This window comes from Nestor notabilis, unplaced genomic scaffold (genome assembly GCF_000696875.1).
Source record: "Nestor notabilis isolate BGI_N333 unplaced genomic scaffold, ASM69687v1 scaffold33285, whole genome shotgun sequence".
Lineage (NCBI taxonomy): Eukaryota > Metazoa > Chordata > Aves > Psittaciformes > Psittacidae > Nestor > Nestor notabilis.
In genome coordinates this window covers 2,546-15,047 of record NW_009931153.1, presented here as the reverse complement: position 1 = coordinate 15,047, position 12,502 = coordinate 2,546, and the positions used below count along the sequence as shown (strand labels likewise).

At 37.4% G+C, this 12,502-nt stretch overlaps 1 protein-coding gene across 1 annotated transcript in view; it reads right to left on the bottom strand.

The window, feature by feature from the left end:
* Positions 1 to 954: 954 nt before the first annotated feature.
* The window catches only part of LOC104406682 (death-associated protein kinase 1), a gene marked incomplete at its 5' end in the record, with an annotated part of 12,450 nt that continues 902 nt past the window's right edge, over positions 955 to 12,502 (bottom strand). The window contains 6 exons of the mRNA XM_010015751.1: positions 955 to 2,428; positions 3,080 to 3,268; positions 4,587 to 4,707; positions 6,023 to 6,161; positions 8,479 to 8,676; positions 10,463 to 10,651. Of these exons, the coding sequence (XP_010014053.1) occupies positions 1,196 to 2,428; positions 3,080 to 3,268; positions 4,587 to 4,707; positions 6,023 to 6,161; positions 8,479 to 8,676; positions 10,463 to 10,651 (2,069 nt within the window). The remainder of the gene's footprint in view (positions 2,429 to 3,079; positions 3,269 to 4,586; positions 4,708 to 6,022; positions 6,162 to 8,478; positions 8,677 to 10,462; positions 10,652 to 12,502) is intronic.

The following is a 12,502-nucleotide window of genomic DNA, read 5'->3' as shown; positions in this document are numbered from 1 at the left end:
AACAAGCAACAGTTTATTTGTAGAAAAATCCTTTAAAATTTTACTACATTGTAAGATTAAGGAAAAAATAGTATTAATGTATGTACATACAATATATATAAACAAACACACATCGCACCATTAAATTACATGCTTTTTAAAACAGAAAATGGGTCATATTCCCTCATATCAATTTTAAAGTTATCACTGCAAGAAACCTTGCTTCCTTTTTTTTTTTATCCCCATCAAAGTTTTCAAGTACAGGAAGTAAAGTAATGCAGGATCTAATAGTAGAAAACCTTTGTTATACACAAATTACGACTGACAGCTCTACAATATTTTTCCGCAGTAACCAACACTTGTGTTTTTTGAACTCTACAATGAAAAGCAAACTTTTACCTGAGGTGCACGGAAATAATGAAGCGTGGTAATTGGCAAGTTTAAAAGATTTTCACATTACGATTTGACTGTAATTGAAGTTGATTAGGTATCACATGTCTATACCCATAGTACTGGCACAAGAATGCTCTGCGTGAGTTATCACCAATGTCTTAGAAGTGCAGGAAAAATTAAAAGGCAAGCACCACTTGCAATGATAAGCATGCAGACGATTTAAGTGAAACAGAGGTAGCATGTTCTTGTAACTCCAGCAGGGTCATTCAAATCAACTGCACCCTCCCTTCTGCAAAAGGCACTCACTTTATCAGCTATAAACAATAAAATGGTTTAAAGTTCAGATTGACCACAAATGGTGGATTTCTCCTTACAAATGTAAGAAAATGTTAAGCAGAGGACAGGATGAAAATAAAAAAAAAAAAAAAAAAAAGAAAAAAAAAGGGGGAGTGTGTAAGAAATACACATTTCAGGTAATATGTGCTATTCCTCTCCGCCTACTTGTTATGGGGAGAATCGAAGTATTTTATAAAACATTTGCCGTACATAAAAGTGAAAACTTCCCAGTTAAGATGGCAGTATTAAGCAGCACATTATGTATCAGGAATAATTTTGAAACACCAGAAGTACACCAGCCTTTTTAATAGATAAAGAGCAACAATTCACAGTTAGAAGTAGAAAGTTTATGCACAAAAGGTGGTGCTAGAGAAGGATAAAGATCCTTTAATGTAAAACCTCATAAATTTAAATGCACAGAAACTTTTGTACTGTATCTTTTATCCTTTCTGCAGTTTGAGAGTATGTCCATGCAAAACACCTGCTCTTACCGTGACACTACAGAGCTAATTGAGTTATAAGAAGTGCCACTGTTGCAACTAGAAGCATAAGCTTCTGGACCATTAGCATCTAAATTTATTTTGAATACAGAAGATGCCTTCAGTAAAAAATCTGCTGCATCTCTGCGACCTAATTCCCTCAGCTTAGACATTAGAATACCTACAGTGCTCTCAGGAGCGTTACTCCACTCCTGCAGAAGAGCATGGACTGGGCTTGAGATAAAGTCATTTTGTGTTCCATTATTTGTATTGTACTTTGCAACAAGATCTGGGAGGCCCAGGTTCATGGCCAGAAGGCACCAATCTTTCCCCATAGGATCAGGTGGATCCAAAAGTCGACTTAGTTTTCTCCTGGTAAGTAGATTCAGATCAGAAACATGAATATCCATTCCTAAACTTCCCTGGGAGTAAACATCAAGACACCCAAAACACAGTATACTGCTAAAGCTCTCTTTATATCCCCCCATAGTGTTAGTTAGTGATGTCTCTTTTTGACTCTGTGCACGGAAAAAGTCTCTAGGCTGGTAGACCATTACTGGTTCATGATGTTCCCTCAGCTGCTGAGGACTAAGGTAGTATTTCCCAGTCAGAAGGCCTGGTAAAGTTGTGGCCATTAAATTATCAATGGTGCTGCATACAGAATCCAGAAGTAAACAGCACTTGATCTTCTCTGTTTCCAGTCCTCTAACTTGAACCTCTATACCCTGACCGTGGTTGACCAGCAGCACTAAAAGCTCAGCTCCACGATTCATAATCTTTGATCCGTTTACCCACAGACGTATATCTGCATCTCCCTCTGTGCTTTGCTGATGAACCCACCTGCAGAGATTCACCTGAACTTTATGAAAAATTCCACAAGGAAATGGGGTAAGGTGTTCCACAGGAACGATTCTAACACCACCATAAATCAGCACCTCATCCTCCTCATCTGTCCAAGACCTGTGGAGATTGTCAGTCTTTATGAGAGCAGGAATATCCACCATTGCTCCACTGCTAAGGTCCCTTGCACAAATATCCATGGCATCCAAAATCTGTATCAGTTCTTCCACATCACTGTCTGTCACCAGACGCTGGATATCCTCTAGAGTGTAACGACCTCTATAGTGATGGAGGGCTTTTGGGTTCTCCACTGACAGAATTTTTCCAAGGACATTTGAACAGAGCCAGCGAGGATCCAGAAGCACAACATCTTGGACAGTTTCACTCTGCATAATGTTAATCTGTTCATAAATATGAAAGTTACTATTTACGTCTTGTGAAGTACAAGATGATACCCCATATTCTCTCCTCCCTAAATTACTGACCAGTCATTTTGTTAACACTGCTGACAACAGAAAAGCGGGTAGTGCATTTTATTTCCTTTCAAGTATTCAGAACAAAGAGCAGATCTTGTACTTGATTTTCACTAATAATGAAGCCTTTAGAATCCAACAGCTGTAAAGCCTAGCCATGCTCTGCAAGCTATTTATGCAAAGGTGTTATGCTATGATTCAGTTTCTAATGGACACACAAATTTCTCATATGCAGTTAACACATTAGGCACTACCTCATTAAAGATGAAAGCCTACTTACACTTTCTGGGTATTTTATATTCTTACAACTACAGCAATAAACTGTAATTCTTCCTGTCTCAAGGAAATACTGTTGAATGAAATAGGAGCCACAGGACAATAATGATAACAAAAAAGCATTATTAACCAGTCTACTTTTCATGATGTCTTAAGAGGGAGGAGAAAAAAAACCTGCAAACCACAACACAAACTACAACTACAACTTCCAAACTACAGACATTTGCTTCAATCTCATGAAGTAAATTCTACCAGAGCAGTACCTTGGTAATAAAGAGTTGCAATTTAGATAAAAACACTTACTTCTCCTATGCTATGCAACTGCTGTGCAATATGCCGTAGGTCATCTTCACTTGCTAGGGGGTTAAGATGTTCCTGTACGTCGTATACAAACTGCTGCAACGACATCAGCTGGTTAGGTCCATTCATTTTTCTCCATGAAGGCAGTGTGGAGATTATTTTTTCGCACAGATGAGTCATAGGTGGGCAAGTCTTACAAAAACACAGAAAACATCAGTTTGTAATCCTGCTGTGCTGAGAATGACAGTACTGTTGTTGAGGGGTTTTGCTGCTGTTGTTTTTGGTTTTATGTTTTAATGGAGATTACAAGGTCTAATATATTCATGACGTATACTCATGTCTAAAGAATTCCCCCTGTGATGGACCCTTACTCTTCCACCTGGCATTCGCCTGCCGTAAGATCTATCTTTTCTTAATAAAGTGTTTTTCAATTAAATTAACAAAATGTTTAAACATGATTACAAAGGGAATCCTGACATGTGGAATAAAGCTTGGTTTATATAGTCCTGCCTTGTCAAATGTCAAATGACCAATTCATGGTCTAGAAGATAATCTTTATTTCAGAAACTGTCAACATTTAATTAAAATCTGTACTCATCAGTATCTGTACAGGACCAATTTACTTCAATAGGGGAGACAGCAGGGTACCAGTTCAGAAGATGCTACTTTTATTTATTGATTGTCTTGGACCTCACTGATGCATTACAGTCCCAAGCCACAGCATGCACTTCTGCAGCAAAGCCCTCCAGATTTCAAGCTAGTGAGCATGGCTATGGTAAAGTTTTGTCAGAGAAGAAAAGCTTATTAAATCAAAAGACCATTGGGCATGTGAAATAGACTGAATCTGGTATGAACCCAAACATCTTCCTTCATCTACAGAATGAACTAATATGTTCACTTTTCATACATCTTAAAAAACTCCTAACCTACCAGAAGTAGCTACAGAAAGTCTTAGTGTGTCACACAAGTGTGGTATGAAGAAATTTAACACCATTTAGCACTTGACTTGGTCACTGTCCTTGTGGAAGTCTCTGTGGATTCCTGGTGATAACATCAAGCCATGGCTAGTTTACCTACAGTCTCATTTACATACACTTAGACACATATATACAACTCCAAGCACGCATTTTCCAGTAAAAAAGCAAAGGAAAAAGTTAATTAATATTCATCTATATTCCCATCTATGTTGGGAATAATCTTTCTATCAGTTATAATCAATCACTGTCTATTAACAATATTAAAATATAACTATGAACTGAAAATCTTGAATTGTTTCCTTTTAAGAGAGATCATTTTGATGACCGGAACAAAACACATACAATTTTGAAAATGCTGACTGAATCTTTGCTGTCAGGAGTTTCTTTATCACCATGTCTGTCACGCACGCTGTTAAAAAATTTGAACAGCACTCACTTAAGTTACATAATCCAAGTTCTGAATTCACAGTAAATTATTACACAAGACTCTTGTATTTTGGCTGGTCCAACCCAGACCATTAGACATTACTTACAGAAATTATCTGGCTTCTTATTTCTTGCAAGTGATTTCGGAGAAGCTTCATATCTTTAGACCCAGATGCTCCAGCATCCAACACAAATAACTTTTCTGAAATTTGAAGATCATTTCCAAATCTGAAAGAGGAAAAGCAAGCAATTATTTACTTAGTCCCAAATCCAGTTATTTCTTAATTCAGTTGTATTTCAGCCTTGAATTACACAGTTATTTTTCTTCTAAGGAATGATGAAAAAGTTTAAGTACTGATTATGCTAAGCTATTTTATACGCACAGAGAGTATCACTGCTCTCTAATTTTCTTGAAAATAAATGAAGATATTGAGAAAAAATTGTATTTCCTAAAGAAGGAGGCTGAACATGCATAAGAAACTAACAACTGCATCACAAGACTTGAAATTAGAAACTCAAACATTTTACTAGAGGAGGGGTAGCAGGAATTAATTCTTTTTAAGGTCTTTGTATTTATTGTTTTCTTTTTTGTCACTTTGAATAGTTCAGTTGTCATTGCTACTGACACCAGCTCCCTTCTTCAGTTCCTTCTGGTTTTTCAACAGCACATATTTGTTTTCCTAGCTCTGGATTATCTGCATTTTAAAAGGATTCCAACACCTAATGATTATGCGGGTATTTTCTGTTGGTTTATTTCAACTGATTAAGACACCGCCCTGCCACTATTGTGCTGGAATTTGCACATCTGTTTCTTGCACAGTCCAGACAGATGTCTATGCTCACAGGTATGCATGGTTGCTTATATCATGTGTTACCCACTTGCCTGCTCACTGTGAACACGAATTATTGTTATTTTATACAATAGTATGTTCATGAAAAATTTCCCTTTTCCATCTACAACCAGAATGCTCTACAAGTATTTGCTGAAGAATGCTAAAAGTTTCCCTAACTTCTAGGTAACTCTTGGATTACCTTGTCACCTGTGTGACTCCACAATGCCCAGCTCTTCACAAACTGCGTAGGGAGTACCTCCAGGTTTAAGTTTTTTTCCTGCCCATCCTAAATCAATTCAGAGCAAAAGGTGGCTCTCCTGTAAAGCTTCCTGTTTTTCACTCAGAGTTCGTAGCTGAGAACTGCCCACTTTTCTGAGACTGGTGCAAAACCTGATTACCAAGTGTTAGGCAGATGTCTGATATGGCTCTTCAGATGTATCCCAGTGTTTACAGGGTGAGACTTCTTAAGCCTCAACTCATTTTTCCACCAGTTGGCTCATTTTAGTTTACTTAAGGCAGCTCACTCACTGTATTACCGGTAAATGACTCAATTTTTGCACAACATAAGCTTCCTGAACATACTCAAAACATCGAATCATAAAGCTTAAGCCACATAAAAATATTTTACATATTCTTATCCATTTTAGTAATTTTTCTTTCTTTCCACCTGGTATGTTTAAGTACTGTGCATAAACACACTCCTCACTTACCTGTTCCTGATTTCTTTCAACAATGACATGTCTTTGTCATACCAAAACTCTCCCCCAGCAGGCCGAGGAAGATTCACTATGTCAGCATGTGTGGCGACCAGAACAACACGCAGGGGACTTTTCAGCTTTCCACCGAATGCTGGAAGAGAAACAAGAGCACTCCCTCACTACGAGACAAGCCTATGGAGATGGCTGCCTTACTAAGCCGGGAAAGTAGCAATACAATTTACATTTTTCATATCAATCACTTTTGCAGTGGATTTACCAACCCTAAGCATAACCACACTGTAGGTACATTACTGATGTGTTTTGGCTTTTATTTGCCTATAAGATTTTCTATATAATGTCCAATTTGAATAGCTAGACTCTTTGAATAACATCAGATAAATTGATACTACCTGACTTTATTGTTTTAACAAAAACATTAATAAATAACACTAATGACATATCTACTAACTAAAAACTATGACAGTGTGAGGAAAATAAGTAAACGTAACAGCTTCTTGAAAGGGTTTCTCTCAAACTTTGAATGGTGCTTAATACTACAGCTGCATAGTAGAGAACTGTAAGTAGAACACAAAAGATCTACAACATTCATACATTAGTATGAATGCTATTTTGCAGTACTTACACAAACAATGACCTCTCACTTAGGTGAGAGTTCAGTAGGAAAGCCTGTCAGAAACCATGAAAAAGAATAAGAAAGAAAGAAAGATACAAATGGCATGAATGAGGTGACAGAATGGAACACAAGAGTTTTCAATCTTTTCTCAAACTAATCTTGCAGAAAGGAGGAGGCATTCTTAGACTATTTTTAAAAACAACAGTACATCCAATTCTGCTTTTTTAATCTGAAAAAACATTCCATGGGAGAAATATGCTTACATCACTAATCGATTTTCCGCCAAGGGCTACAGGATCTTGATTCATTCATGAACAGTCACATTTTCCCAAATCTCTGCATAGTAATTTCAAGGTTAAGTATTTTATACTAGTAAATATATTTTTTTTTTTGGCAGCTGAAGGACTTAGGCAAAATAATTGGAAAGTAATTTCAAAAGTTTTAAGTTTTCTGCTAACATCAGTTAGTACAGATTATTTACAAAGACTTGTAATAGTACTAAAATGCACGGGTACCCAAACTGAGCTGACCATTATAAATACTGATTTAAGCAAAGTATTTAAATAATGCTGATAATCAGCTCAGCAAGAAGAAACAACTAAATTCTAACACAGTCAAACCAAGAACTGTGTTTCCTCCCTAGACTGAGGAGCCATTAAAAGCCTTCTGCAATTGCAAACTCGCTGTGTTTTCAATTTTGATACTTTTTTTGCGTATTTCTGAGCTTTTACTTCCAGAAGTAATTTCATGTTGGGTAGATTCAAATGCTCATATTTTTAACCTCCGTGACTACTGTCACTTGATCTAAAATGCAAAATGCAGATGCCTGAACTGAAAACTGAAGGTCTGCCTGAGTTTATCATTATCTGTTTGACATAATGTATACAGAATTGAGCAGAACACAAAGAAAGAGAAGAAATAGTCTTTGCACTATGAAAGTACTTGACATGCTTGTCTATTGAGTTCCTAGCAGCATTATAGATGCTTGTGAGTGCTAAGTTAGATCCAGTGGCTGGAATAATATTTTGGTTCATAGAACCAAGACGCATGTTAGAGCTTGGTTCATCCATGAAACTGCCACGATCTGCAGACCAATGCTCAGCTGCAAGCACAAACAAGTTATATGGTGTATATACACTCAGACTTACAGACCTTTTAAGAATTAAAAAAAAAAATCCGTTTGCATGCTGAGTAACTTTATTTGTTAGAAAGCTCATATGTAAACCAAGTAAACTTAATCAAAACCTGTGTAAAATCTGAGAATATATGAAGTGAAATTTACAAGAAATACCAATTTCTGTACATGCTGATACACCAAAAGGTTAGCATATTTGAAGTCCAAATACAACTCTAGTTAAACATGTTAAAGTTGCATGTACTGAGAGATAATGCCACTCCACTGTTTTCTGTCCTGTTCTCACTGGCAAGATTAATTTAAGATGGAGACACTGTTAATTTGGGCTATATTTAAGTGGAATTTAAGCAATATGTCTAAAACTTGTTTTAAATGGTTCCAACCCTTTGGAACACTTTTCCATGCAGCTTATTTAACATCAAACTTCATCTGTCATTTATAGATGTAAATCCCAGTGCTGCAGGAGGTTGCACCACACCTCATGATCATTTATAGTTGGACTAAGTGGTGTGTACAACTCTCCAGGTGTGTTCCACAGATAACATTGCCTTTCTCTAAGAAACCTTGTGTGAAGTTTGAATACATGTGGATGACATAACAGTGCTCAACACAGATGATGTACAAAGTTGCAGAGAACCACAAGAAGCTTTATTCTACAGTCCCCTAATATTTAGGTAACAGGCAGAAGTAATAGCATACCTATTGGCTCCTCAACTGGGACTAATGATTTCAGTAAACTGAGCCAAAAGGTCACTTGGTTTAACTGGATTTCATAAGGCTCCTCGAGACTAAAAAGCACTACGTGAATTGCTGTGGAATCATTTGCAGCAAAATAATCGTAACAGCAGAAGTACACAGGATTCCCAGAAAACTCCCAGATGCTGAAATCACCAACTCCTGAAAAACAGACAAACATGAAAAGATCACACTTTATCACTAAACACAAAGCATCTTTCAGCCACGGAAAGACAAACACGAGAGTTAATCTGATTTAAACTTTCAGGAAGATAAACCCTACGCATATGAGAAAAACGACTGCAAATGCAATCATGAACAAAGGGAAGGGGTTTCAGCCAGTTTCAGAGGCTGAGAAGTTTGGTGCTCACAATCTGTTCCTCTCTCACATTCACTTCTCTAGGACAGTCAGCTGGATGCCACATGGAAACACCTGTGTGTTAACTGCATGCAGCCTTACACATTAAATTTGCCTTTGCCTTGTAATTCACTTAAAAAACAAGAGTAATGGCTTCCCTTCCTGCTCACCCCAAAATCTCAGCATTTCAATTAATTTTAGTTCTTAACATGCCACTGCTGGTATTCAAAACAACTGAAGGACATTCTCAAAGAAGCCCCTGCTTTACAGAATTGCACTACTATTTACATCACACTATTAACTCAGGATTTAAGAACCACCATGTTAAGATGCCCAACAGAATCATACTTCCTGTTGCCATCTCCTTTAGCTTCAGGTGAGAAAAGTATTAGTGCGTTGCGGTGTATAGCACTTCCTAGATGCACCCTCAGATTAGGGTCAAGTCTGCTGCACTTGTACTACCTCTATTTAAATAAAATGCAGATTAAGATGAACTTCAAACTTCTAGAAGAAGCCAGAAACCTCAAACCTGCTGTTAAGAGTACAGCTATTCAGGGTTCACCCATGTGTATTCATTCCGTATCAAGACAGCACAGAGAAAGAAAAGAAACCCTGTCTGACAATCTGTTGCATAACTCCGTTTCACTACAGAACTTGACTTGATTTCAAAGAACACTGAAAGAGGAAATTAGCCTGGACAAAGAACAAGCTTTAGCTGCACGGCAAACTCTTCAGCATTTAGGATGACCATTTTGTCACTGCATGTGTTAGTGTGCTTATACTGCATCCATAAATAGGTTTCTCTCTCCAAACCAAAAATCTTGATTAATCCTAATCCAGTCTCAAAATTGCAGCTGTTAAGGCATCAGAACATTTTTGTTATGAAGAAGAGATCCTATTGGAGAAATCTTACCCCCTATATAACAATTAGTATAGGTGGTGGTGTATATGCACTGTTTGTATAGTCTTCACAGTCAAAGCCATACATGTAGTTATGACAACTTCTCTGACTGGCCCCCTCTGACTGCTAACTTGTTTGAACTTTTCCTTTCAAAAAACCATGAAGTCAGAAGCTCCACTCACCATGTTTGGTGAGCTCCAGGGCTCACCAAACATGCTCTAGCCCTGTCATGGGGTAAGAATGGTAGGTCCTTCATACAGCTGGGAACTATTTACACGTTGAGGACACTTGGGTCTCTAGGACCAGATTAAAGCCAATAAAACCCCCAAAGGACATATAGTATTGGTGAAGGAGCCTTTACACTAGCAGCTTGTTTGCTAACCCACTACTATTATATGAAATCTTTATTCCTTCCTCCTGCCCCACTTATTCACCTTAAAAACATTTCTATGTGATACTACAAGCATCTGACACAAGTGATTAGCATGTGTATTACAGATACAGAACTCTATGCAGATTTACCTTTTGCTTAAACAGACCAAACCCCACCACTGTTGGATTTTCAACCACAGTCACTACAATACCAACTCAGATTTTTTTTTTCTTCTCAGTTTTATTTTTAAAAACAAGCAACATGGCATTAAACTGTCCCACATCATTAAGGCACGCCATCCCAGGGCTTTGCTTACCATGCAGATAGGCATTCTGAATGTCAATGGCCTTGGTGGACTGGTCATCAGCAGAGAAATGAGAGTGATGAGCAGGTGAAACAAAAGCTTCTAATACTCCTTTGGTCAGGCCTGGCTCAAACATCATACTACGGCTTCTCACACTGACATTCTCACAACCAGGATAAAGGTTTGTAATACTTACTGAAACTGGGTCAGGGAAAGGAAAATGAGATTACAAAACATGTGAAAATCACAACCAGATCACTTCAAAATAAGTATGTAAAGCATAAAAGCTGATTAAAAAAAGAACTGCTCTTCGAAGAAAGCAGATGACTAACAAGCTGTGAGAATACAAAACTACATCCTTATTTGACTGAATAAGAAGGACAATATTAGAATGATCCCATATAGCATTTATTGCCCTTTAGCAGGTATACTGCTGAATGGGAAGCACAGAAAGAAAACCCCAAACCTGAAGATTTGTGAATGAAAGGTTTCAATAGTTAAAATTCTTCTATGTCGCAAAGATAAACTGCTTTTTTAGTGAAGGGCTGCAATTTCATAGCATGGCCTATTTTTATTAGCATATCGCTACATATTCATATTGTTGATTCCTGTAAGTAAGGATAAAAATGTCATTGTGTAACAACACCTTTTTGGAGAGGTGAGAGAGAAAAGCAGGTCCTTCACCAAAATTATTTCAATAGTAAACAATTTCTGTAGTTCATGCTTAATTCAGATTCCCTAAGAGAAACGAAAGGGCTTTGTAATTGACTGACACCATCTAGTGGAGAAAGTGAGTTTTCTCTCCTTCACTAGACACTGCATTTGAATATTGGGATTTAACATAGAAACCACCTCTCAGGTGTAAAACTGTGTTTCAATGCTTGATCTTCTACTGTATTATTTATATCTTTAGGCTCTTGTAAATAAGTAAGTGATGAATCCACACATTTATTTTTGCAGAATGTAAACAATCCTAAGCACACAGAATCATAGGATCAACTAGATTGGAAAAGACCTTTAAAGATCATCAAGTCCAGCCATTAACCAAGGACTGACAAGATGACCACTGAATATGATCAAGTATAGACCAAACTGTGCTGGTTTAAATGTTTATCTGATTATGTCACTCAACCCATAACGTTATTTACATGTTATATAAGGATCTTAATCCAAAAGAACAGATGCTGAAACAAGCAAAAATCAAAACTTCAAACAGTAAAATAACACCATGGTAGCTTTGTTTGCATAGAACTGCACAAGTTTCAAGTGTGCATAGCACTGCACAACTTTCTGGTTTATATTTCAGTATGCCATTTTCAAGTGCACACTTTGAATTCACCGTTACTTCTATAATGATTTGCCAATATAACTAGCAGTGATGTCTGATTTTATGATGGTGTGAGCACATAACACCTATCCTCTGGTTCTGGTACCAACCAACACTGAAAAAATCCATCTTGAGTCAAAACCTTTCTGAACTGCCTCCAGGTGCTGATATTCCTTGGATGACATAGCTGCCCCAGTATGATACAGTAAATTAAGATAAATACATAAAGAACTTCTGATTGATTCATCTAATCAGCTTCTTTATTCTGTCATCACAGATGCAAGCCCCTTAAGTAAACAGCAAATGCAGTTAACAATCTCTGTGCCAGGTATCTTGTCTTGCTAAGCCACTCTTTGAGTGGCTTATGGCTTCCTCAGGTGACTAGAGAGAAAGCAGAGATGAGATCTACTACTACTAGCACTGTTCTGACATTACTTAAAAATGATGAATGAAACCTAAACCTGCAAATATTATCCACAGGTTTTTAAAGAAAAAAGCAGCCCCAGACCCCACCTAACACTTAAGTAGTTAAGACTATTTCTAAATACTGATTCAAATTTGAATTCCTCCAAGTGCTTGCTTAGCTTGTATATACCATGCAGTCTCTGAGTGTTAGAAAAGGCACCTGGACAAATAGTTCACTACTCTCTCCAGTGTCCTTCTGCCACAACTGTGGATTCGCCCAAAGTCAGGCACACATGCTGAAGTATAAACCTAGCTTGTTC